The 27992-nt window shown below is 42.5% G+C and overlaps 1 protein-coding gene across 1 annotated transcript; it reads left to right on the top strand.

Annotated features, from left to right (window-relative positions):
* The first annotated feature begins 30 nt into the window (after nucleotides 1–30).
* On the top strand, nucleotides 31–27190 carry Smad1 (SMAD family member 1). Its single transcript, XM_013029559.1, has 6 exons — nucleotides 31–599; nucleotides 10376–10633; nucleotides 13284–13400; nucleotides 15955–16176; nucleotides 21941–22197; nucleotides 25856–27190. Exons 1-6 carry the CDS (start codon nucleotides 200–202, stop codon nucleotides 25997–25999), a joined length of 1398 nt encoding a protein of 465 aa, XP_012885013.1. The 5' UTR covers nucleotides 31–199; the 3' UTR covers nucleotides 26000–27190.
* Nucleotides 27191–27992: the final 802 nt, after the last annotated feature.

The raw sequence follows: 27992 nt of genomic DNA, 5'->3' as shown, positions 1-27992 counted from the left end.
ATTTTTCCTCCTTTTCATTTTTTAGGTGCTGACCGCATGACCGCATAGAGCTGTCGGAATGGTCATTTCTACTTTCAGGACTGCGGACTGAGTCTCTGGAGAGGATCCTATGTAAAGGACCTTGACTTTCTTCTGGGGACATTTGCTCTGGAGCCCCTGATTTCACCAGATCTGAGGACATACAACTCGTACACTCACTATGAATGTGACAAGTTTGTTTTCCTTCACAAGCCCGGCTGTGAAGAGACTTCTTGGGTGGAAGCAGGGTGATGAAGAAGAAAAATGGGCTGAGAAAGCTGTGGATGCGTTGGTGAAAAAACTGAAGAAAAAGAAGGGGGCCATGGAGGAATTGGAAAAGGCCCTCAGCTGCCCAGGGCAGCCCAGTAGCTGTGTGACCATCCCCCGCTCTCTGGACGGCCGGCTGCAGGTCTCCCACAGGAAGGGCTTGCCCCATGTCATCTACTGCCGCGTGTGGCGCTGGCCCGACCTCCAGAGCCACCACGAACTCAAGCCGCTGGAGTGCTGTGAGTTTCCTTTTGGCTCCAAGCAGAAGGAGGTCTGCATCAACCCCTACCACTACAAGCGGGTAGAAAGCCCGGGTAAGTGGGTCCCCCCTCCCTGCCACCCTCCCAGCCCCCATGTGCCCCGCAGCAGAATTGTGTTGTTTCAAACAGAACAAAGCAGTGATGTCTTCTTGGTTTTGGTTGCAATTCTGAGGTTGAGGGAGGGGTGTGGGTGTGGGTGGATGGGGAGGTCACACACGCGCACGCATGCACCTGAGGAGGTGGCATGCACCTGAGGTGACCCGCGTGGCTTGCAGCCCTAGAAGTGTCAGCCCTTGGCTGCTTGGCCTATAGCCTCTGGGTGGGTGAGAAGCCGGGAAGGAAGGGGCCCACCCGCACCATGGGCACGTTCCCTGTACTGGTGAGCCCACCTCTTCCAGCTTCTCCCACCACCCCATCCCCCCCTGGGAACTAGCTTTGAAAGGCTAGTTCTCACTTTCCTATCTGGTCATTTGTCCATTGTTTGCAGAGGTCACTCTTCAGTTTGTCCTTACTCTTTGACCCTCACCTCCCTTCTGTGGTCATTTTGTTACTGACATTTAAGATAGAAAATAAAACCAGTCCTGACAGGACGTGGTTCCTCGTAGTCACTCCCATGCTCCGTGAGAGGTTTGACAGGGAGGAGGCAGCCAGCTGGCTCACACGGGCGTTCTGAAACAGCACAGATGTCATTTCAGCCTCATTTACCTAAGGGTCTTTTGAATCACATATAGTAGAAATGCTTCCAGAAAGCTTTTCAGGCGCAGGTTAAGATCTATTTAATTTGAATTAACCAAGGTTTTCTGTTTTACATATTGTGAAATGGCTGGTGTGAGACTGGGACAAAGGGGTTTTTTCCAGAAGCCCTGCCGTCTCAGGCCCTCACTCTCAGCACTGGTGACATTGGCCCCCTTGGGCCACGTGGAGCACACAGGGCCATAGTCCCTGCGAAGCAGGAAGAGCTCCTCATGCTCACTCAGCACCAAGTAATTGTGTGATCCCCGAAGAAGAGCAGCGGAGCAGTTGTAAGTGTAAGGTAGCTCCTAAGCCCCTCAAACTGGAGTCCCCAGCAACACTTGCATGAAGAGCTCTTGATGGAAATCTCAGCTCTAGGGTTTGAATAGTGGTTTTCAAGTTGCGTTCCGCAGACTTGGAAATGCACAGTTTTGGCAAATAATAATGGTATATATTTATGGAGTACGCGGTAGTATTGTTACATACGTACCTTGTAGAATTAAATGAAACTAATGAACATATTCATCACCTCCCATACTTTTGTCCCTTCTTTGGAGTGAGAACATTCATAAATGCATGTTGGGCAGTTTTGAAATATACAGTTCATTGTTAACTCTGATCACAGCGCTGGGCAGTCCACCACCAGAGCTGTTCCTCCTGCATGAGACCTTGGGCCCTTGGACAGACATCTCTCCTTTCTCCTCCCTGCCACCTGAGGGTGGCCTGTGAGAGCCTGTATCATGCGCTGCCAGCAAGTCCAGGCCTGTTGTCTTGGGAAGGTGCTAGTGACCTAGTCTTTGAAACCATTCAGAATAAAAAATGTATTAGCAAAAGTTAATTGTATAAAGAATTTCTTTGTAATATTTACATACATGCAGACAATATACTTTGATCAACTTCTCTGTTTGATCAAATACATAGAATATATTTGTCTGTTTTATTAACTTGCATTAGTTTTGACGATATATATTTTTTTTTGGGGGGGTCCGGTCGTGGGGCCTGAACTCTGGGCCTGGGCGCTGTCCCTCAGCTCTTCAGCTCAAGGCGAGCGCCCAGTTTTGAGGATATTATTATATTTGTATATGTCACCCCCTCTTGTCACTCTCTCTTCCCCATGTCTATATTTCTTACCCCCCATTTAACAGTTTTTAATGGATTTCATTGTGCTGTATTCATATATATATATATGTATATATACACACACGTATATATAGGGGATATATATAATGTACTTTGATCATATTCATCCCACTTTACCCTTTGTTTTCCCACCCTGTTGCAGCTGCTGTTTCCCCACATTTTGAGTTTTGTGTGTTTTGATACAGGAATAAATTTTATTTACTCTTTCCAGATTTTCCCTTGTGACACTAAGATGATCACTCCATGGTAATAAGTTATCTTTTTAAATTAGCATGCATTAATGTCATGGGGGGCTTGCTGTGGTAACTTGTAAGTGTGTACTTTGAACACGCTGACCCCTCTGTTACACTCCCGTGACCACGCTTCCTTTCAGTAGTATTTGGCAGTTTTGGTTGTGCCATCTTTGAAGTGTCTGGGAGGCAGGGGAGAGGGAGGCCTGTTGTTAATTTGGCTCAGTACACATGTTGTCCTTGTTCTTTCGGGAATCTTTGCTGTTTCTTTGACAAAAAAAATAATTTTATCCATTTAAGTGATTGTGTTTTTTCTTAACCCACATGACTTATTTTGTTACAGTTGAGCTAGTGTACAAGTAATTGTAGGAGGGAAAGGAAGCCTAGGCAAACACCGATCTGCAGCCTGTGCGCACGATGACTGACGGTGGCAGTGTATGAGAAAGCAGCCTGTATGCACGGTGACTGACGGTGGCAGTGTAGGAGAAAGCAGCCTGTACGCACGATGACTGACGGTGGCAGTGTAGGAGAAGAAAGGTAGAGCTTGGACCATTACTGAAAACACACCTTTGAAAAAGTAGAAAATGCTAGGAATTTCTTTTCTGCATACATGTGGACACTTTCAGGGAACAGAAAGTTCAGAGAGCTTGGGAAGACTGACCTTGCTGCTGATGTAGCAGATGGACTGTTTGCCTGGACTTTTACTAGCCTTCAGAATCAAAGCTGCTTATTAGTGGTTGAATTAAACGCAGGCTTTCTTTCTCTTCACCCAAGTAAATGCTGACAGTGGTTAAGTCGGCATCTAATTGTGTCATTGAGAAGACATTCTGTTGCTATCTGCTGCGATTAAAATGCTTGCGTGGAGATTTCCTGCTGTTCAGTCTTCTTGGTTTTTTAGTGTTTTTTTTTTAATGTTTTTCACATGATTCTTGAAAATTACCTTTCTTTTGCACTTTGAACTTAATCAACAGGAAAGGTCATATTAACCTGGGCTTAAAATGCTGAGATTTTGTTGGCTGCACACATATGATCTCAGCCCTGAGGAACCACAGGACCTAGAGTTTGAGGCCAGACTGCACCACATAGCAAGACTCTTGTCTCACTGACAACCCCTACACTCAGCCCATCTCCCCCCAAAATCTGTGTTCGTTTGTAAAGTATCCCCTTCCAGATACTTTCATTTTCAGCATAGTGGCTGCTAGTTATTTAAAATCTAAATGTACCTAAAATCTATGGCCAAGTCTCCAGTCTGAAAGTTCCGTTTGTAGATTGTACAGTCTGTCTCTTGTTACTTTTGCTTTCCTTATAGTTATCTTCCCTGCATGACCTGTCTGTCTATGCAGTGTTTGATGAGCAAGATCAACAGTCCCAAGCTCTGCCATCTACTGCCGCTAGCTCATAGAGTAGAAACAACACTAGCCAGCTGGCAACTGTTAAAGAAAAAAAAAGTATGGCTGAAGAAAAACAGCAATTTTGAAAACCGTAGAAAAACATACTATAAATGAAAGAAGTATTGTGGGCAGTGAGAAAACATTCTAATATAGAAAGAGTGACCTGGCTGACTCACTCCCATGGCAAGGTGGGTGAGAGGCTGAGATTGAATTTGAGTGTACTCCACCAGATCGTCCTCCTCCAGCTTGTGCTGTGAGGGTTGTGTGTGGCTGGGGGGGGGGGTAGGGGGGGAGAGATCACAGGAGCCTCGCCCCATGTGTGCCTCCCTGGAAGGCACTTGGAAAGGGCATGAATGGCCACCGTCTTGTTTTATTCTCAGCCTTTTGAGTACTAGATGGAAGAGGGCTCAGACACCTGGAAACTTCTCCCTCCAGTACATGTCCCCTCCCCTGGCCCTGTCCCCACTGCAAAAGCCAGCGATCTTTTCAAAGCTCAGTATTGTAGCTGATAACCATGAATTAGCCAGATCCTCAAACCCCTGCCATGATAATTTGAAAATATGAAATTTGGGGCGTGGGGGGTGGGGAAGTAAAAAAAAAAAACAGCAAACAGCTGGGGCATTTTAGGCAACTTCAAGACAGAGACTGTAAGCACTGTGTTAAGAACCCAGGCAGGCTGGGCGCCAGTGGCTCACACCTGTAATCCTAGCTACACAGGAGGCTGAGATCTGAGGATCGTGGTTCAAAGCCAGCCCAGGCGGGAAAGTCCATGAGACTCTTATCTCCAGTAAACCACTCACAAAACCGGAAGTAGAGCTGTGGTTCAAGTGGTAGAGGGCTAGCCTTGAGCTAAAGAGCTGAGGGACAGCGCCCAGGCCTGCCCAGAGTTCAAGACCCAACCCACGACCGACCAAAAAAAGAAAACAGGCAGGCTTGAGGAACCGTCAAGTTCTGTTTGGAATTGTGGAGGATGACTGTCAGCAGATCCTGGAGCAGGGCTAGTGAAGCCTTGAGGCTTCCTCCGCGGTCTCAGGCTCTTCCCCATGTGGGGAAGTAGGGAGAGAGCCACTTACCTGGCTGCTCACCCACACTGCTGTCCTTGTCACCGCCCTCCCCACATTGCTCCCCTGACCTTTAGTACTGCAGCCTGACAGCAGTTATCTGTTGCAGGTCTGCTCTTCATAAAACAGTGAGAAGCCTCCGGGTTGTGAAACTAGCAGTGACTAACTTCCTCCATAAGTGACCTAGCATATGCAAACCCATTCTTGGTTTAATCCGAAGATTTGGGTTGATGAAGGACCATACAGCAAAATTTCCCCATTAAAAAATTGTTTGTTTTTTTTTAGGTGGTACTGTTGGTTTTTGTTTTTGTTTTTTTAATCTCAAGGACTCACACTTGCTAGGCACTCTGCCATTGAGCTGTACCTCCAGCCCTTTTCTCACACGGGTTATTCCTGAGAGCAAGTCTTGCTTCCTGCTCCAGTGCACACCTGGCCTGCAGTTCACCTACGTTAGGCTTCCTGTCATAGCTAGGATAACATGCTAGCTCACCATCTCCAGCTCTTAATTGAGAAGAGGCTTGCAACTTTTTCTGCTCAGACTGGCTTTGAATTGTGATCCTTCTAATCTCAGCCTTCCAGGTAGGATTACAAGCATGAGCCCACTGTGCCTGGGTCCCCTTGTTCTTCAGTGTGCATTTCTGCTATGGAATCCTAGCTGGTTTTAGGATGGAAGCTAGATCTACAGTCTGCTGCATCACCATCTCAGGTCGGGAGATGCTTTTCTTGGTCGCTACCCTGCCCAGGAGAGACTTGTTTCTTAAGGAAGTGGAGGTCTGGCACTGTTGTCACACCATACCAGCACGCCCTGGCCTTCCCGCTCATCTGTCTGGAATCCCCACACAGAATGAAGCAAAAGAAGAGAATGACTTTATAAGGAGATTTGGGCAGCTTGGTGTAAACTGAAACCAAACATACATACGACACAGAGTGAAATTGCCTGGTGTGTTTTCCTTTGTTTCCCCATTCACTGTAGCTAGCCAGCTTTGTAGCAGTCAGCCACACTTGTTTTTCTGTGACAGTACTTTTCTTTGAGTGCCTGAAAAGTTCCCAACATTGGGTAGGTATGCTGGTATGTTAGGCAGGTATTTTACTAAGAGAGTCAAGTTAACAATCAGTTGCGAATAAATGCTTTTGAAACATAAACCCCACAGCTTTTGCATAGGAAAAAGACTTAAATGAGGTATTTAAAAGACAGCTGATGGGAATCCATCAAAAAGACCCTGGATCCAGCTCAAAGGTACTGCCGGAGACTTAAGTCTCTAAGACCATTTCATCAAACAGTACATAAGCACAGAAATGGGTTATAAACCAGGAACCCCGCTGGTGTTGAATAAGTAGGCGAGAAGTTGAGACAAACTCTTGCAGACAGTAGAGTGCCAGCTGCCAAGGGCAAGTGTGGGCTGGAATTCTTTTGGAAATTCAGGACAGAAAGGCCATTGAAAAGAGAAGGGTTAAATTTGAGAGAACAGAATTCAAGGCTAGATGGCTTCTGTTGAATTCTAACACTCTGACCTGAACCACTCACCTCTTTGAGTTAAGGTGTTTGCTCACCATGAAATGAAACAGTGATTATAGCTCTTCCCAGGTTGTGGGAGATTAAACTACCAAACACTGCATGCGCAAAGGCCCTGCACACTAATGCATTCAGGATAAAGCAGCTTAGTATCTCTGTATTTGCAATGAACACACATTATCATTAAGTAGACGTTCAGAAACGAATGATAGTGAAAATAGTACTAATGAAGCAGTTTGTTTTTGTGCTTTCTGTGTGGTAGGCACAGTGTTGGCCACTGCATATGCAGTCTCCTTAATCCTGACCACAGCTGTAAGCAGCAGGTGCCTTCAAGGCTGCCTGGATACAGAGTTTGAGTCAAGCTGTCACCTGACTTGAAACAGACTTGCAAGTCCATGCTGCTTCACATTCGACTGCCTCACAGAAGAAGTGGGTTTGGGTCTGGGAAGGTGGCTCCTTAGTAGAGGGCTTGCCGTGCATGCATGAGGCCCTGGTTTCAATTCCTCAGTACCACATAAACAGAAAAAGCTGGAGGTGGTGCTGTGGCTCAAGTGGTAAAGTGCTACTCTTAAGCAAAAAAATAAGAAGCAGCTCAGGAACAGTGCCAAGACCCTGAGATCAAGCCCCAGGAATGGCAAAACAAAACAAAAACCCCGAAGTGGGTCTGCACTCTTTAATCAATCATCTGTGTTAACAAAGGTCCAAGCAACCCGAGTTTTTATTGGTAAGAGCATGTGATCTGAAATACTTATCTACCCCAACCTTGTAGACTTGGATCGCTGGTAGCAAATTGGGAGTTCTACACTTGTGTGATTCTTTAAAGAGCTTTGTTTGTATTTCCCACTCGTCAGCGATTATCATTACATGGCCAGTTTGATGAAACACATTTCATAGAATCAAATGTAAACTCAGAATAAGCTGCCTATAATTAATTCAGTGACAATTACCAATTAAGCTAAGCTGCCTGATGGGGCGCCTGAGGTAGCCATTTGCCAGTAGTTGATTAGGCAGCAGCCCACACTTGCCCTTAGTGGCACCTGTCCCTCTCCCAGTGCTCAGAGCATCGTTAAAATCATGCAGCACTGAAACACCTTAGCACAGCAGCCCATCGCCGGCATCCGGGAGACAGCTTGCTTAGGTGTGAATCCTGAATCCTGGTTATTGGTTACATGTTCTTAGGCAAGTCATATAATCTCAGTGGTACCCAATTTCCACTTGTATGAAGTGGCAGAGACAACAGTGCCTGGGTTTACAGTTGGTATGGGGAATGAGTCAGTATTTGGTACAGCTTGGGATAGCAGTTGGCACATGGAAGCACTGTATAAATGCTAAATAAAAAGATCGGGGAGAAATTCTAGTGTCCATTTTTACCGGAGGGAGGCTTAACAACTAAATTGCCCCTGAAACTTGGATAGTAAACAATTGTGCAGAATTCTGAGCTTAGAATCTGAAACTAAAACCAGTCTCTGTCCTCTGGTGTTTACACTACGAAGGATTTTCTTTTTTTTCCCTTTTCCTCGATAATCTGAGGTTTCTCTGTCTTCAACAACTTCGGTAGTCTTTAATAACATTGCACCTTTCTTCTTCGGAGGTTAAGCAGATAAACAGTTGGCAAAGGAAAAACTGGGATAAGGGTAGGCAGTGGCGAAACCTCGAGGGAGCTTGTATTAGACAGATTCTGGGGAACCTCCCTCCTTGTCTCATGGTGTGTGAAGAGGCCTGTGTAGTTATCCCTGTGTGAAATCCCAGACAAGAACTGGGCTGCCTGAGTTCCCAGGGCAAGGATCTGGCCTTCCTTGACCAAAGCCAGCGCTCTTCCATCACCTCACGCTGCCGACCGAAGAAACCCAGCAGCCAATAAGGCCACACAGCCTTTTCCTTATTCTTGTTGAAATCCGTGCCACCTGAGAATCGGGATGACACTGTAGAGTCTTAGAGCGGGAAAGGGTCATCTCTAGAAAGCTGCTGTAAGGTGAGAAAAGTTGGAGTGACAACTGCTAAGATAGGACAAGAAAACCTGGTGTATACTGTGCATGCAGTAACCCCGCACTTGGTTCACCAGGCTGCACTCACAGGTACAGAGGTTCTGATGAGCTACAAGAGTCTGCCTTTATAAACAAAGATCTTGCCAGTTCAGGTACAGGGAATCGGAGAAAGACTGGTCTATAGATCAACAGATCAGGAAAAGATTAAAATAATTCACAAACATATGAACTGAAAACGCATGAGAAAAGGACATTTCTCTGTCAGATACTAGGTGATACAAAAGAAAACAGCTGTACTCTCAAGGGCATCAGCATCATGGTCTGATGAAGGGAAGTCTTACCAGTTGTAACATGTGGCAGATCCGTGGCCACAGTGCGGCACAAAGAAGAGTGGGTGACAGTTGTGGGGTATGTGTGTGCTATATGGGAGGCTGAGAACAGAAGGATGGAGGTTCTGGATCAGCCCAGGACACAGAGTTCACCAGGTTGTGTGTGGAAGGGAGCTGAACAAGGTGCACTGCAGCGATCCCAGCAGTGACAAGATGGCAGATGGCGGCTCAGGCCGGTGCCCAAGAAGACATGAGACCTTACAAACATGGGGTCCTACTCAGCCCCGAGTACCATGAAGAAACAAACGACTCCTAGCCCTCCGTAAGTAGGTATTAATCCTCCAAAGAGCATATTTTCCAGGGGTAATGATGTGTCCTGGGTAGATTGCCTGGAAACCCTCAAAGGTAAAGGTGATTCTTGACATCGCTAAATATTGTTTCTGTAGGCAAGTATCTTCTGAGTCCTACCTATCAAACCAGAAATAGCGTGTAAGTGTCCTCTCTCCCATGCAGTTCAAAAGGAATATTTATTTATTTATTTATTTGTACTCAACCAGGGCAGAGGGGAGCGGGGGCGGGAGCAGCAGCGTTTCCGTGGGCCATCTGGGGACCGTGGCAGGAACCTCGCGGTCTCATCTCTGGCAGGGCTCTGATGAGGAGGCTGGAGGTTGTTGACTGTGCTGAACACCAGTTCCTTATGTTTTTAACATGTAGAGCTTGAGGAGAGACAAGTTGTGTTTGCTTCTCTCCAGGTGTCTACTGCTTTGGGCCTTCATACTTTCGAGTTTTCAGTTGGCAGAATGTGGCCAATCCCCTGTGTTCTCTCGGCCAGCCTGTCCTGTGTTGCTAAGGATTGTTGAGAAGTGGGTAGATGTACGATTGTTAGAGAGACGAGCTTCATGAAATCTGGCCACCAAGACGGGACACAGCGTCACACTTTGTAATTTGTAAACCACTGGTGTGATTCATTATTAAATTATCATTAGATAATCAGTAGGAAAGTTGAATTGTCAGTGGTGATGTAGTTCTCATGATATTGGTGAAGACAAAAATCTCGATATGTAACCCAGGCTATCCTTGAATCATGTTCCTTTTGCCTCAGCCTCCTGAATTCTGGGATTACAGGCACATACCACAGTGCCCAGATTGGTGATAGATATTCTTAATTACACTTTGGTTTGTACTGAGTAGAAAAATTAAGAACGGGAAAACCTTAACATCTTTAACCCAAGGATTATGCTTTGCAGACTTTCTCAGTCAGTGCTTTGGACCTCTGACGTATGCTGTAATTCTGAAGAGACTGTACTTGTTGTTACTTTTGTTGTTTTTCATGTGAGTAGTACTTTTGAGTTGACGGCAGGGCAGAGTTCAGGTAATTTGTCATCACATCACAGATTGCATTTCAAAGATTTTGTATCTGATTTTCATCATTCTCCTTTCTGTTTCCAGTTCTTCCTCCAGTGCTGGTTCCAAGACACAGTGAATACAATCCACAGCACAGCCTCCTTGCTCAGTTCCGTAACCTGGGGCAGAATGAGCCACACATGCCACTCAACGCCACTTTTCCGGATTCTTTCCAGCAACCCAACAGCCACCCGTTTCCTCATTCTCCCAATAGCAGTTACCCAAACTCTCCTGGGAGCAGCAGCAGTACCTACCCTCACTCTCCCACCAGCTCAGACCCGGGCAGCCCGTTCCAGATGCCAGGTAGGAGGGGTGTTCAGACCAGATGGTGCCTTGGGGAGACTGGCCAGCCTGCCGTGGAGGGAGCAGCCGGGCCCTGGACACTACTGTGCAGGGCGGAGACTCAACAGCCAGGGAAGCAAATGGCTTGTTCGTTTGTCATGCAAATAACAGCTCAAATACGCTGTTATTTTCCCTTCTTTTTTTTTTTTTTTAAAGTTTTGAAACAGCTGCATCCTTCTGGGAGTGGCATAATTATTACAGTCTTTGCTCTTGATAAAAGAAAGGGAAAAATACTGTGTATCACATTGTGGTTATGAGAAACACAGCATGATTAACAGATTAGCATCATCACGGGCAGGAACAGCCATGCTGTAAATACCACCTCAGAAAAGATATTCCTGAGGGATCCCACCCCCATTTAATTAAATTCATTTAGGTGATGATGTAATCCCAAGAAACATATACTTTACCAACAAAGAGATTGCAACGGAAGTACTGCAAACCATCTGTGTGTTTAACTTAGCAAAGACAAAAAGCAGTTATTTTCCTTTTTTAGACCAGATAGTTACTAAAATAAAGGATCAATTAGGACATGTTTTTCAAATTTTAGGTTTGTATACAAGTGTCTCTGAAAAAAACAACTTAGTACCAAGTTTCTAGCCAATCAGCCTCAAGAAGGATATTGTTAATGATACATTTGAAATGTGTTAACATTTTGGAAGGGAACATGACTGGGCAACTTTACTGGACAATCCAAGTGTTTTTAAAACCAAAATTGGAATGGGAAAGAAAGATGAAAGAGGTGACATTGATTAAGAAGCGTTATACTCATAAACTGACATTTTGAATGGTAATCCCTTCGTGCAACTGTGTACAGATAATAAAAATGTAATTTTTAAAGTAAATTTGAATTCAACGTCAGTGCCAAGCCTTCATAATTGAAGTCGCTTTGTTATTTTTAAGTATTATCATTCCCTTTGAAATCCATTATGCATTATGAAAAATAGATTAACTTAAAAATCAAACTGCTAATACTTGGTGTTTTCCTGTCTACCTGACTCCCTTGAACCCATTGTGTTTGGACGTGTCACAGAGTAGTTAAGTTTGATGGACGTGTCAGTGCCGAGTAGTTAAGTTTGATGGACGTGTCGGTGCTGTGTAGTTAAGTGTTGGCACTTTAGAGCAGTGGCAGCCCCAAGTGAGCACAGACCAAAAGGCTGAAGATTATCCTTGTGTTTATACTTTCTGGCTGCTGAGAATTAAGGCACAGGTCCAGCAGAGGAAATTTGGAAAGGAAGAGAGGGAGGGGTACTGATGGGAATTGGTAGACCAAGCCCCTCCAGGCTGAGGATGCCCACCAGCTTGATGGCAGCAATCGCTAGGTTGGGGCCTAGAGGAGGCCCTGTCTTCCCTGGCTGGGGTGAAGCAGAGTCAGCCCTACAAGCTGCAGAGAAGAAGCTGGATTTAAGGGAGGACAGGGAGTCTCTGTAGTCCTCTACCTGTGTTTCCAGTCATGCTTGTTAGCAGCTGGACAGTAGCATTGGCTATGGTTCAGTAGGAGTCAGAGGGGAACCGCTGGGGAGCCCTGGCTGTCTGACCACTGTCAAGTCCCTCAGGTAAGCTATGCCCCTCAGCCCCATCATACGTGCTGGACAGGCTCAGGACAACCAGAGAGGAACTAACTTGGCTTTAGTCGCAACAGGTTATTTGGGAAACCAAACACAGCCGACTTGCATTAATGCTTAAGAAATCATGTTGTTGGCTGGCTACGTGCTCTTCAGAAGAAAAGTTACAAATTCTAATATCGAAGACAGCTGAGATAAAATGACTTGGTTCCTGTTATTCAGCTACTAGAGATTTAAAAACTAGTGATTATTTGAATGTGTAGAGAACAGATGATTGCTTAAAGTTGTGGGAAATTAGCAATTTAAATCATCAGTAGGCTGTAATGAAACTGGTTTGGTAAATTCCTAAAAAAACAGTGGATTAGTATAAGAGAGTTTGAATTTTTTTTTTTTAGTAGTCTTGTTTAGCTTTAGATGCTTTCAATCCACTAGTGAAACTGAAATGCAGAGGTTTCTCAAAGACTCTGTGAGTATAACCCCCTTCCAATTTCATGATCCTGGATAGACCGTCACCTGCTGGAACTGGATCCTGGGTAGAGAGTCACCTCCTAGAACTGGGCCTGAGATCAGCAGCCAAGCCCTGGCCCTGGATAGGCAGTCAGCTCCTGGAATTGGATCCTGGATAGACAGTCAGTCCTGGAACTGGATCCTGGATAGGCAGTCGACCTCTGCAACTGGATCCTGGATAGGCAGTCGACCTCTGCAACTGGATCTGGATAGGCAGGCAAGTCCTGAAACTGGATCCTGGATAGGCAGGCAAGTCCTGAAACTGGATCCTGGATAGGCAGGCAAGTCAACCTCAGCAACTGGATCCTAGATAGGCAGTCAGCTCCTGGAACCGGACTCTGGATAGACGGCCAACCCTGGAACTAGCCCATAGTGTTCCTCCTTCCACTGAATTGTCACTGAAAACATAAGGCTCAGGGATGGTAATGATTTTTGGAAATCATCTTGTCAATGTAGATAGACCTTGATATTCTATTTATAGTCTATAGTCTTCTGATTAAACTGGCAACTTACTCTGCAATCTTCTTGAAACTTTACAGCTGATACCCCTCCACCTGCTTACCTGCCCCCCGAAGACCCTATGACACAAGATGTCTCTCAGCCAATGGATACAAATATGATGGCCCCTTCACTGACTTCAGAAATCAACAGAGGAGGTAACAGCATTGCTACTTGCTCCTCTTTTGAGGAATCTAAAGCTCATATGGCCAAATGTTGCTTTCTCTCACAATTTTTTATTCATTAGAGTGCCTGCTTAGCAAGCATGAGGCCTTGAATTTAAACCACCCCCCAAATTATTTTATAATTATAATTATAAAAATATATTAAATACTAATATATAAATATGAAATAAATATATTAAAATTATAAAATTAAAATTATTTTAATGATGAACCTCAAGAACGTTTTCTGAGATGTGTGGCATAATTGGAACATACAGCTTTCTGGTACTAGGGCTTGAAATTGGCCTCAGGCTGTCACTGCTAATGGCTGGTGCTCTACCATTCAAGCCGTAGCTACAAAATGAACATAGAATTTTGTGATTAGTTAAAAAAAAATCTTCTCTCATGTCTGGTCATCTTCTGGTCATCTTACAAGTCAGCAAATAAAAGAATCTGGATGGAAAAATAACCCATTGTACTCGTTTGGGGAATCTGTGTTTGCAGAACAAGCTAGCAGGAAAGGTGGGGCATGGCGTGAGCCCCATTACGGCCATATGGCCCCTGTCACTGTGTTGTGAAGCTTATGATGTCCATTTTGGAAAGTAGACACAGCATTACTATTTGCCCCCCCTTTTTTTTAATTGTGAAAGTGCCGTACAGAGGGGTTACAATTACATGGGCAAGGTAATGAGTACATATTTTATCAAGAAGCATTGTTGCCTTCTTCCCATCCCTTCCCATATCCCCCCCACATCCCCTCCCGTCCCCCGCCTTCCCCCCAGCCAAAGTTGTAAAGTTTGTTTTTCAACATAATGTACATCTCATTGTTGCAATGGGTCCACCTGTATCCCTATTTAAACAATTTGTTTTTTCCCTTCCCCTTCACGAATTATACCAACATCAAATACAGTGAAAACAGGGGTTATACCGTGGGGGGTGGGTGACTATTTGTCCTTTTAAATAAAAGTTTGCTTTATTAGAGTAAGTTTATAACCAGCTACTATTTTCATAAAGAAGGAATGTTGGCTTTTTCTTGTTGTTGCCTTTGGTGCTTTTCCTAGAGCAAAGGTCAAACTACAGCCCACTGCCAATTCAGCCCACTCTGTTTTTGTAAATAAAGCTTTATTGGAACATAGCTGTGTCATTCATTACACATTATCTATGACTGCTTTTGTGCTAAGAAGGCAGAGTAGGATCATTGTGATAAAGACCATATGGCCCACAAGTCGTTCTGTCCTTTTATAGAAAAACAAAAACAAAAACTTGTCAGCTTTAACCTAGATGAATAGTATTCTGAGCGATCTTGGTAGAGGATAAAAGCCTTCCATTAGTGAAGTTGCAGCCTTCCTTGAGATTTAACACTTTTAAATTATTAAACGTTGTCTCTTTGAAGTAGAGCAGATGACAGGGAAGAGTTGCTTAGCAAACGGGAAAACTGAATTTTCAGGTGACCTACTTAAGTATATAAAAGAGCAAACATGTGTGGTTTTAAATGATTATTTTCCTTACCAAATTCAAAAGTGAAGTGTAGTATTTGTGGGTTGATGTTTAAGAATGTCGAGGTACATTTCCCTTAAAGAGTGCCTCTGCTGGGGATTTTTCTTTCCGTGTTTTAATGATTGTATACCCAACTTCTTAAACCTCAGATCACTATATACAAGTATGTTGGAAATATTATCGTTTGTATTCCAGAAATCTCTAAAGCAGCGGTACAGTAGTTTTTACTACAGAAGGAACTTATCTTAAAACCTTTTAGTTGCAAGTGTTTAGACGCTTGTTCTGTTTGGAGATTTGTTGGTCTTAAGAGATTTGACTTCACAAGCTGCATCCTGTCAGTAAAATTGGGTAATTTCCATTGTTGGCCCATCCTGGGAATGGAGAGACAAAACACACCTGCTCTGCACGACTTAAAGCAAATATAAGGAAGTTAGCGTGAAATCTGGATGGGAGAGATATGATTCATTCTGTGAGAGTGGCCAACTGGCAGGATTTCTTCCTGAGACTGAGAACTGGAGCAGAACTGAGGCTGCCATCATCATTAGCAACTTAACTACGAAGGAACCTAACTTCTTATCAATAATTAAAAGCCGATACTCATTACTTTGAAGAAGCATGGTTATGCCAAGGCTTTGCCCACAAGACTTCTCCTAGCCCTCCCGTTGGGCCTGTCTTCAGGCCTGTTGTGGTCACCTCTTGCATTTGTTTGACTGGTGAACGGAGGTCTCTGTTGGGGTGATGTCCATCTCTGCATATTAAAGAGCAAGCAGCCTTGTGAGCATTCAGCAAACACTGTTCTCTAAGCTTGTTTGGCTGGTGTTTTGGTTTTCTGACAATAATTAGAAAAAAATTTTCCCAAACAAAGCACAAGGCAACCCTTAGTAAAGTAACCTGCATTAAACAGCGTAGAGACACTGCCTACATTATGATCCCAGCAACCCTTCCACATCTTTCCTCCATGATGCTGAACCAACTTCACAAAGCAGTTTCAGTTTTGAGAGCTGAGCCAGAGGCAGAGACCTGGGCTGATAGAACCTTTTCTTTCTTGCAGATGTTCAGGCAGTTGCTTATGAGGAACCAAAACACTGGTGCTCTATTGTCTACTATGAGCTCAACAATCGTGTGGGTGAAGCGTTCCATGCCTCCTCCACAAGTGTGTTGGTGGATGGTTTCACCGATCCTTCCAACAATAAGAACCGCTTCTGCCTTGGGCTGCTCTCCAACATTAACCGGAATTCCACGATTGAAAACACCAGGCGACATATTGGAAAAGGCAAGTCTTCTTCCAAATGTTTATCTGTTGTGTTCCTGTTTCCCCCCAGAGGTGACTCAGTCATTCCTGTGGCAAATCAGTGTAGCAAACACCAGGTAATATTCAGTTACTGCCATTTGAAATACTTTTCAAATTAGTCTTATAAGTTCTTCCAATCAGTGGTTTGTTTGGGCTTTTCAGTTATTTGTTTTTACAGTGTGGAGGCTTTGTGCATGCTAATAAAGCCTTACTAATGAGCTATGTTGCAGCCATTGACTTTCTGAGACCAAGTTCCCATATAGCCCAGGCTGGCCTCCAGGGTCCCACTGCCTCACCTATGTTGCATGCAGGAGGTGTGTTACAGGACACTGATTCATGGATGCTGATCCCTTATATAAAATGGGGTAGTATTTCCTCCTGTTCACATTAAATTCTCTCTGGATGCTTTAAACTTAATTCAGTATAAATGCTCTGTGCTTGGATAGTATACTGTATTGTTTAGGAGAAAATGGCTATACATGTTCAACACTGATGAGATTTTTTTTGAAAAATAGATTCTGATCTGTGTAAGGTTGACTGTAGACTCAGCATAGCTACAAAGAAGCAACTGTAATTAATTACAGTAACGAATCTTAAACCACTGAAAAACAGTGCTGCTGGACATGGCAATACATGCTGCAATCCCAGCACTTGAGGCAGGGGCAGAAGAAGAATGAATTCAAGGTCCTGCCTCCAGAGAAATAACTCATATATTTATACCAGTAATACATAATAAGGTGAGGTAAATGCTTAAATGTAGAATGAGTACTAGAATTGGAAAATTCATTATTTTGTAATCATAATAGTAAGGATCAAGGAAGCCAAGTAGGTGGAGGGTTTTTGGTTTGCTTTTTTTTTTTTTTTTTTTACATTGTACTTGGGTGGGAGCTCAGGGCCTCACAACTTGCTGGGCATGTACTGTTTGAACTACATTCCCACCCCCTTTTTGCTTTAGGTTTTTTGTTGTTGTTGCTGTTTTTGGTTGTAGGGCTTGAACTCGGCCTGGGCGCTGTCCCTCAGCTCTTCAGCTCAAGGCTAGCTCTCTACCACTTGAGCCACAGCACCACTTCCTGCTTTTTCTGCTTATGTGGTGCTGAGGAATTAAACTCATGCACAAGCATTCTACCACTGAGCTACCTTCCCAGCCTGATTTAGTTATTTTTTGAGTAGGGTCTCCCACTGTGTCTGGTTCACCCTGAACCACAGTATTCCTATTGAATCCTCTCATAGCTGAGATGACAGGTATATGCCATCATACCCAGCTTATCGGTTAAGATGAGGTATCACTATTTTTCCAGACTGTCTTGAACCATGGTCCCTTCTGATCTCAGTCTTCCTAGTAGTTAAGAGTGAGGCATGAGCCACTGTGTGCTGGCCTGTCAAAACAATTTTTGTGAGAATCAGGTATTTGCATAGTTTTAAGTATTTCCTCACCAACTACCTGTTACTTGCAAAGGAGAATAAAAAGCAGTAATTAACACAGTGTAGAAAGGATGTCGCTTGTAATTGTACAACTGACCTCCTGTCTTGATTGAGGATCAGATTACCGTCATCAGTGAGAGACAGGTGGCTGTAATGTGCCTCCAGATGATGGGATGATCTGAGAAGGGCATAATGTCATTGACAGAATTCCAGCTGCGAGTGACATCTGAATCCAGCATCACACAGACCCAAACTGAGGGACATTCTACTTAAAAGATTAAGAACTAATGGCATTCTTGAAGAATAGCCATCAAAAGATGAAGAAGGTGTGGGAAGATGCCAGGGATATGACAGTTAGCTGTGATGTTTGACCTGGACCAGCTCCTGCACTGAGAGATGCAGGGGAAGATGCTATGAAGGGCACTTACCAAGGGTTAGCAGGCCAAAGTAGTATGTGAGCAGGAGATTGGGTAAAAAGTATTAGGTTGATGTCAGATTTGCTGGTATTGCTATCTGTGTTGTGTCTATTTAAGAAGCTTACATACTTCCTAGGAAATGCCCACTTACCCGCTTAATTGTTTAGGGGTAAAGGGCATGGTGAAATGGTTCAGGAAGAAATGATGTATGTATAAAGATACCTGTGTGATTGCCAGTCATCTATAACAGCCCTGTGCAGTGTGTGTGTGCGTGCGTGCGTGCGTGCGTGTGCAGGGACGGCAGGGAGGAGAGTGTAAGTGGAATCAGTTGTCACAGTGGTGAATGCAGATGGTGCTTACACAGGCTCCTCTGTTCTCTTTTTTGTTTTATTGCAAACCTTTCTCAAGTTTGAAATTATTTCCAGAGACTCTTGTGAAGCTTAGAGCAGTGGACAGATGAAGAAGTTCTTTTAATTGGTGCTTAAATGACACTGAAGATAAAGTTTTTAAGATTTTACCAAAGATAGCTGGGTGTTCTTGGCTCACATCTGTAATCCTAGCTACTCAAAAGACTGAGATCTGAGGCTCCTGGTTCAAAGTCTGCCCAAAGAAGGAAACTCCATGACACTATTTTATCTCTAATTAATGACCAGAAAACTAGAAGTGGTTCTGTGGCTCAAAGTGGTAGAGATCACTAGCTTTGAGCAGAAAAGCTCAGGGATAGCACCCAGGCCCTGAGTTCAAGCCCAAGGATGAAAGAAAGAGAGAGAGAGAAAGAAAAGGAAGGAAAGAAAGAAAAAGAGAGAGAGAGAGAAAAGAAAGAAAAGGAAGGAAAGAAAGAAAGGAAGAAAATATTTTACCAAAGAGGAAAATAATAAGTCTTAAAGTAGGATTTAATAGGTATTGCCTTCATTTGGTTAAAAGGGCAGGGGGGGGAGGGAAGAATGACACAGTACAATGCTGGAACTTAGGTTCATAATACACATAGATGTCTCATGGACTGCAGACCTCCAAATTACATGGAATCACGGTTTTCTACTTGGGGCAAAATAAAACTACCCCGAGTACTTTTGGGAATGGAAGGACATATTTTTCATCAAATTCTGAAGATGAGTATCTCCCCAAGACAATAAAAAGCCATCATACAGTTTCCTCTTAAAAACTGGGAGGGAAGGAAGAATTCTGGAAAGACTTAAAGTCATTCCAGACGCTGAGAAGTATACGCATGTGGAATTGCAGGTAATGGAAGTGAGGCATGATGGTCATTACTTGTAGATAGAGTGACTGACTGATTTTATTTTGGGGATGGATTCTTGAAGTAAAATTACTAGGCCAGAAGCTCTCGTATATCTCACCAAATTATTCACCAGGTGACTTCTCATCTCAGAAAGCTTTTATTAGTTTTCACTGGTACTGTTCCCTTCCCCTTACTTACTCCCCTTACTCAAGCAGTTGGCAATTAAAAGGAATTTTGCATACCTTTCCCTAACCTGACTAGTTAGAAAATACAGATGGGAAATTCCATTCCCAGTGGGAACAGAAGACCTCAATGTGTTGAAAACATTGTGAACCTTCATTCTGTAACAATTGTGTGAAGAAAATACAGTTTTAGCAAGAGAGAAGAAAGGTTGAACAAATTGGCAGACTGTTTTCCTTAAAGTAATGGCTTAATATTGTGGAACCCTCTAAAATCGGTATTAATTTTTTCTTAGTTGAATTTGTAATTTAAAACAAACTGAACTACACTACAATGTTAAAGTTAGATAATGTGTTCTGAATATCACCGGGGAGTGTGAACAAGTGGGGCTAACTACATTGTTTAAACAGAACAATAAAGAAAACATTCTTGACATTAAAGTTAATAAAAACATTGTGAAACTGCAAATCAGTATGTCGACAAAATGATACAATAAATTAAACTCAGACTGTACTGCACGTATAAATTAATGTTACGTAAAGTATCACAAATTGATGGTCTTCTAATGGTCCTATGGTAGAAACCCTGGTCTCAGTCCATGTATCTGGATGGATAAAGAAGGCAAAATATTTGATATGAGAGACAGGAATTTTCTAAGCATAAGAGATTTGACTGCCGGGCACTGGTGGCTCACACCTGTGATCCTAACTACTCAGGAGGCTGAGATCTGAGGATCGTGGTTCAAAGCCAGTCCGGGCAGGAAAGACCATGAGACTCCTATCTCCAATAAACCACTAGAAAACCAGAAGTGGCACTGTAGCTCAAGTGGTAGAGCACTCGCCTTGAGCTGAAGAGCTGAGGGACAGCACCCAAACCCAGAGTTCAAGTCCCACAACCGACAAAAAAAAAAAAAAAAGAGAGAGATTTGACTGAAGGATTTTTGGGTTCTTTAAGTTTAAATTATATTATAAAGTTGTAAAACAGAAGAGTAACGAGGAAATATATCATTTATATCCAGTTTGTGTGTACATCTCATTAAAAAAAACAAACACTAGAATCCCTGTGGGATAAATAGATATTTGGTAGAAACCATAAATTAGGGGGAAAACAGATGGCTAATAATATTTACCCTGACATGCAGATGAAGTTAGTGATTTTTTTCAGCTGTGAGCTGGGGAAACTGGCTTTGTTCAGTCTTAGCTTCGGGAGTGCAATGAAAAGGCACACGTGCACTGATCAGAGGGAGTGAATAGGGAACAAGCATTCTGCACAGTTGTTTGAAGAATGACCCTAGGGGTTTTAATCCAGTGAGGTAACTTCCAGGAATCTCTCTAAAGATACTGTTAAGAGTCATTTATCATGGCATTGTTATAGTAGAAATTAGTATCAGCACAGTGGCCCATAGAGGGACAGCCATTAAATGAACTATTATACCTACAGTCATGCAGAAATTTTAAAAGTTTGCAAAGGAAGTTTAACACAGAGGCCTGAGTACAGGACTTACATCATTTACAGTCATTTCCCTATGACATAAAGGATTGATAATTTTTACATCTTTATATTTTTATTTCCTAAATTTTCGAAAATGGAAATACATCATCTTCATAATCAAGACAAAGTCTTTCTCTTCAGTAGTTCTGTCTACCTTAGACCCCAAAATGGATTTCCGCCCGAGCTGCTGTGTAGCTGTTACAGGACTATGTGCACAAATACCCTACCTTGTATCTCCTCGGAGGAGATTCATAGCCTTGACCAAGCATGGCCAGAGTACAACAGGGTGGGTTTGGAAACCACATTGCTCATGACTGCTGAATAACTCTCATCTCCCTCAACACGAGGCTTTGTTAGAGAGTCTATTTCTATCCTTCTTTCAAAGGCTGGGTAACACCTGTTTCCTACACTCCTGGCTTTTAGGTCTCAAGGAAGAAGTTAGCCCAGGTAGAACTCTGGTGAACTCTTGCTCCATATACTATGACTTTTTGAAAGAGTAGTTTGGTTTTTGTAACTAGACCTTATATCTTACAGCCTTAACAATACTTCTTCCAACACTGGTTTCCCAGTTTCTCTCCTGTCCTGAAACTCTGTAGTCTCTTCTAAAGTTTTCCAGACAATCAAGCCAAGAATAGCCATGTGAGACCTTGATTAATGCATGTAGAATGGATCCCTCATTCAAGGTTTTATTAAACTTTTAAAAGGAGAATATGCCTTCAGGTATGGCCAAAACAAAGCATTAAATACTTAACAGAATGGAATTGGGCTTTGTTACTATTTTCAAATGTGTTCTGTTAATTCCTTAAAATGTCCTAGATATACTCACTGATGCATGGATATTGGATATTATGTTAACTAAGATTTTATCACTTGTGCAGGATTTAGAGAATCCTGTGTGACTAGATGAAATTTAAGTCTGAGTAAATCCCTGTTTATACGATGAAGCCACCTGGGTGCTATTCAGCTGTGATGACTGACTGGTGTGGTTTGTCTTCTGCAGGAGTTCATCTTTATTATGTCGGAGGGGAGGTTTATGCTGAATGCCTGAGTGACAGTAGCATCTTTGTGCAAAGTCGGAACTGCAACTACCACCATGGATTTCATCCCACTACTGTCTGCAAGATTCCTAGTGGGTGTAGTTTGAAAATTTTTAACAACCAAGAATTTGCTCAGTTATTGGCACAGTCTGTGAACCATGGTTTTGAGACAGTCTTCGAGCTCACAAAAATGTGCACTATACGCATGAGCTTTGTAAAGGTAAGTAAGCTCTGATTTCCTCCGGCCTGTTACACGTTGCTTTCTCACCATATGTAAATCAGGATAGGTCCACATTTGCATATGTGTTACCACAAGAATTTTAAACGTTAAGAATGTCAATTACTAAGAAAGCATCATTGGAACATAAGGGTGTTTGTATTTAATGTCAGTGGCAACAAGTCTCTGGTGTCCTTTTCCTTATTCAAGAGACACTACCATAGTTACTCTAACACTGTAGAAAACTGTTAACTTATAGTCCAAGTGCACACTTGTCTTCTCAGATCCGTTGAGTTAAGTACATCTTCCTTGGCTCATTCTTTCTTTTTAGTTCTTTTATGATGGCAACACTTGTTGCCTTTGGTTTAGCGATAAGGAGCTTTTTATAAAAATAGAAGAACATTACCCTAGAAATTATTTTTGATTGGCCAAGACTTCATGTGTTTTCTCTTTGTGTGCCCCCTTCCCAGTGGTACTAGTAAGCTTCATGCTGTTAATAAAGAGCAACAGTTAGCAAGGCCCTTGCCCAAAGATAAGTAGGTATCTTAGTTCTCAGAGTAAGGTTTGTGGAAGAAAATGCTGAAGTTACTGTACATAATATATGCCCCCTTTTCTATCTCCTTTTTGCCTCTGAGAAGTGAAAGCTTTTAGAATGCCATTGAAATATTAAAAAAGTAAGTATTATCAGTGGTTCACACCTGCAATCCTGGCTTCTCAGGAAGCTGAGATTGGAGGATCATGGCTGAGAGTCATCCTGGCCAAGAACGTTCATGAGAATCTTAGCTCCAATTAGCCAAAAAGAGAAAAAAGCTGGAAATGGAGCTGTGTGGCTCAAGTGGTGGAGTGCTAGCCTTAAGCAAATAAAGCTCAGGGACAGCACCCAAGTCCTGAGTTCAAGCCCTATGAACGGCTCCACAAAGCATAAATAAAAGTGTCTGATTAGAGTTCATGTGTCCATGACTTACTCTAGTAACTGAGTTGCCTTGAACTTGCAGGGATGAATTCCCACCGTGCATACTCTGAGAGCCACACCTAACTGCATACTTGGGCGAGGTAGTCACCTCTCATGTCCTGTCTTCAGAAGCTCCCGCAGCTTGTTGTTCAACCTGTTTGTAAAGTACTTACTGAGGATCATTCTGGAACCTCACTCTGTTACTCATCTTCTAGATTAAAGACATTCTTTCCTGAGTAACATTTGTCATACTCCTTCCAATCATGTTAGCTGAGCCCCACAGTGTTCTCTTGCAAACAGTTGTTTACACGGGCTCTGGTTCTTCTTTAGTACTAAAGAAGGATTTGTATAAACCCCTTCAAGAGCAGACTTACATGCTGTGTTCTCATTATTACCAACATTCACTGTTTAATTTTTACCCTAGCACTTGTTCAGATAATTTTTGGAAATAAGGCCAGTGACTTCCGTGTGTGTGTGTGTGTGTCTGTGTCTGTGTGTGTGTGTCTGTGTCTGTGTGTGTCTGTGTGTGTGTGTGTGTGTGTGTCCCCGTTTCCATCTCCATGTATGTGGAAGAAAGCACAACTCTGGAGTCTGGATATGCAGCTTCTAGTTCCCTTTCCCTTTATTAACTGTGTAGGTAAGGCGTGGAGCTGCCTCATGCTTACAGTGTGCTGGATGGGAATGGATGGATTCAGACTGTGGTAATTATTCCTGCGGTTCCTCAGTCTGTTGTTACTGAAGATAACCCTTGGAGAATTTAGAACACAAATCTCCATTAACTCTTCATCAATTTTAACTGTTTCACCTTTGTACAGCTTTAATAATTTGTGTTACACAAGTTAAAAACAACCTTTACACTGATAGAAGGTAGTTACCATTCAAAGCTCTGCATCGAAAAAGTATTAGATTTAATTCCTTCAGCAAATATTTTAGCACTATTCCAGGTGGAAAAACACCTAAAGTTTCTATCTTCCCAGTGGTTATGGAGTCCTAAATGTTTAGCTGTAACAAAGTATAACATCTGCACTATAGCTCTGAGGGCATTAGACATAGCCAGAAGCTGGATTTAGAGTTCCAAATAAACAAATCTTACTTGAAAACTCTGCTCATAGTGATAAAGTACACACTTATAACATTGTTCCTTATTATCAGAAAGGCGATATTGCATTCTTCCTCTTCTTCCACTCAGCATCTTGGAGAAGTGGTACAGAGCATGTAACATAGCCTATCTTGTGCTAATTTTGGAAATTATATAAAAACATATTGTATAATTGTTCATATCATAAACTCTCGAAGTAAGTCTAAACAAGTATTTATAGAAGTTCTGTTCCATGCCACTGACTGCTGGATGTTGGAGATCAAAGGTGACCCCTGCCTACTGAGAACTTCCTCTGTGGCCAAGACAGAGCTGCACGTTATGTGTAGCAGTCAATGTATGTGCAGATGTGATCCATATACAGATGCAGATGTCCTTCACAGTTCACATATCACATCTTTCTCCCAGAGTTCTTTTTTTTTTTTTAATTTTATTTGTGAACATACTGTACAGAGGAGTTACAATTACATGGGCAGGATAATGCGTACATTTCTTACCAAGCATTGCAGCCTCCTCCTTTGTTTACCCTTCACATCCCTTCCCAGCCTCCCCCCTCCCAATCCTTCTCCTTCCCCCCCCCCACCGATGTTGTAAAGCTCGTTTTGGACATGACAACTTGTACTTCTCATTGTTGCAACAGGTCCACCTGTATCCTTAAACAACTGGTTTTTCCCCATCTCCTCCACAAGTTATACTGACATCAAATATAGTGAAAGCAGGGGTTATACTGTGGGGGAGGGACATACAAAGCAACAAAGAGATAATCTTATAAATACGTTAGAAACACATGCATGAAAGAAAAAAACATTAAAATACACATCTAATGGTTCATTTTCCTGACATCACATTATCTGACCTTTTCCGCTTGACTCATACATATACTAGATATTGCAAATAAGGGAGACCATGGGACTCTCCCAGAGTTCTTATAGTCACATGCATTTCGGAACTGTCTGGAACTGGTGGGTAGCTCAGATGCGCCTCAGGACACAAGGGTCAATCGGAACTTTGTGTCCACGGCCCACTCACGGCAGCAAGCTTGCGATCTTTTGTGGCAGCAACATTTCTTCCCTCTTTTTTTATGGGACTGTGGAACTGGGTGGCACACGTTAGTGCATCGGAAGCTGTCTGGCAGGCTGCCTGCTCACCCACATGGATGTTTACAAGTCCAGCCTTTTCTTATTTTTTGATAATAGAGTGAGAATAATAGCTATAATATCATGGCAATGTACTGGGAAATGAATATGAAAGTTTAAGTGTCTTTGTTAAAAGAATTTTGTAATGTATTTGAATACTTCCATTCCCAAAGGCCTTTTTTTTTTTTTTTTAGTTTGTTTGGGGTTTTGTTGTCATTTTGATTTCCTTTAGGCAATACTGATTTTGAACCTGGGGCCTTGTGCCCCCTTGGCAAGCACTCTACCACCTAAACCAATCCCTAGTCCCCTCTCCCTTGATGACCAGTAATTCATAATCTGGGAAAGGTCCATATGTTTGAACAGACTCTAGTTACGTGAATCCTTTTTACTTATGTGGAGCCATTGAGTTATAGACAAGTGAAATGACCTCTCGTGTGGGTGTGTCTGTGTGTGTGTATGTGTTGTTTTTTTTTTTAGGGCTGGGGAGCAGAGTACCACCGCCAAGATGTCACAAGTACCCCCTGCTGGATTGAGATACATCTGCACGGCCCCCTCCAGTGGCTGGATAAAGTTCTTACCCAGATGGGTTCACCTCATAATCCCATTTCATCTGTGTCTTAAGTGGCCTCAGGCTTTCTGCCTCTGGAAAACTATTGAGCCTTGCATGTACTTGAAGGATGAATGAGTCAGACCTGAGGGAGAACTGACAAAGGAGCCTTGGTAATACTTGACCTCTGTGACCAACTGTTGGATTCAGAAATTTAAACCTTGGTAACATGCTGTTGATATCAAGAACCTGTTTAGTTTACATTGTGACATTCTGTTGTAAAGTCACCTAAAGTGCAGACTTTTAGCAGGACTTTTGTGTATAGTTACAGAAGAGATGGCCAAGCCAGGGACGCTTTATCTGTTAGAAAACAGTCCTAAGAGATTCTTTTGTGTTTGGCACTTTATGGTCATCGCTCGACAAGTTTAACATTAACGGCTAGTCTCTCTGAAGTGTGTTTTTATCAGGTTCTGAGCCCATGTTGGATCTTCTTTCCATGGGTTTTCATAATACTTTAAAACTGTTTAGCTATGGTTTTGTTTATTTTTTTAAGTAAAGGTTAATCTTTATGATATACATAGTAATCTTTCTACAATTGTATGCTGACCATACTGCTGTCAGAATAATGCTAGGCATATGCTCTTTGCTAAATATGTATGTACAGAATATTTGGAAGTTAAAAATGGAATAGACTAGTAAAAATAAAAGTATTTGCGCAGGGGGTGGGGGTGAGGGAAATGACAGTTGCAAATGTAGAATATACTGTAAATTCAGTTTGTTGCCTTAAACGAACTGGTTATCTGAATTTTGCTGTGTTCAGTTTTTTAGAGATTTTTATTCTTTTTTTTTTAAATCCCTTCCTCTCCACAAAGCAGTTATGCAGTTGGTTAATTCCTGTAATTGTGAGAGCAAATGAATAATTCCAGCTATTCTCAAATTGGCTGCCTATATGTTTCAATACCAAGTGTATTGAGTGCTTGGATTTAATAAGCAGTTTGTATGGAGTTTACAGTTCAGAAACAGGCTTTAATCTTCAAATGAATTGTTTGCCAAACCTAATAACTCCAATAAATATTTGGAGGATCTGAAGAATATCCCTGTTTAAATCCATTTCAAACTTTTTTAATTTTTTGTACTGTTTGGTTTTATTTTTCTTCTGTTAATCTTTTATATTCACCTATGCTCTCATACATTGAGTACTTTTATTCCAAAACTAGTGGGGTTTGTCTACTGGAAATTTTAAATAAATCTGTCATTATTGCTTACTTCGATTAAAAATCTGTCTATTTTTTTCATATTAGAATCAGTAAGATTTGTTACTCTTTCAAGAGTTTTTCCCCAAAATATTCACTACCAAATGTAACAGTTGAATTACAACCCAGAGACGTGGAGCCTGAATTGTGAAGAGGAGAGTCACTTCAGGTCAAAAGAGAAAGGATACGTAAAACTTGAAAAAATTAGTGGGAACAAAAGCAGTGAAAGTTGAATTTATAAACTTTTAATGAAAGGGAGTACAGCAGTAACAATTACTGGCAGACAGCAGTCCATCTAGAAGAACTCATTTCTTAAATTCAGAAGAAGATGCAAAGGCACTCACTGTAGGAGATGTAATAAGGGGTAGGAGGCTAAGAGCTAATGCTACAACAGGAGAAAGCAGTGACTGGCAGTTAATCCAGTCCCCTCCCAAAGGAAATAGAGAGAGGAAACGAGTGTGCCCATGGACACACGTTTTAAGGACACTTAGATTATTTCCTAGCCAAATGAATGCTGCTCTTCTTCCCTCACATTTCATAAAATACGTCTCTCCTGGATGTGTGCCAGTCCTAAGAGAAAGTTTAAAAGAAAAAGAATGATTTGCTTTTTTCTCTGAAAATACATTTTTTTCTTCATACTATGACCAAGAAAAATACCTGCAGGCCAGGCCAGAAGTTGCACATATGTACGTCCCGCCTTTGCTGGATTACTTCTGTGGACCTCTTGCTCACTTGTTGCGATTATGCACTTACATAGTCAGAATTCATGTGGGAATGTCAGCAAGTGCATGCAAGTAGAGTTGAGTTTTGTTTT

This window comes from Dipodomys ordii, unplaced genomic scaffold, assembly GCF_000151885.1.
Source record: "Dipodomys ordii isolate 6190 unplaced genomic scaffold, Dord_2.0 Scaffold119, whole genome shotgun sequence".
NCBI lineage: Eukaryota > Metazoa > Chordata > Mammalia > Rodentia > Heteromyidae > Dipodomys > Dipodomys ordii.
The sequence above is the reverse complement of the archived record's forward strand: the minus strand, read 5'-3'. Positions and strand labels throughout refer to the sequence as shown.

Coding starts and splice junctions, on each gene's coding strand:
- Smad1 (XM_013029559.1), top strand. CDS start 200: ATGAATGTGACAAGTTTGTTTTCCTTCACAAGCCCGGCTGTGAAGAGA. Junction 600..10,375: donor CAAGCGGGTAGAAAGCCCGG/GTAAGTGGGTCC, acceptor TTCTGTTTCCAG/TTCTTCCTCCAGTGCTGGTT. Junction 10,634..13,283: donor CAGCCCGTTCCAGATGCCAG/GTAGGAGGGGTG, acceptor GAAACTTTACAG/CTGATACCCCTCCACCTGCT.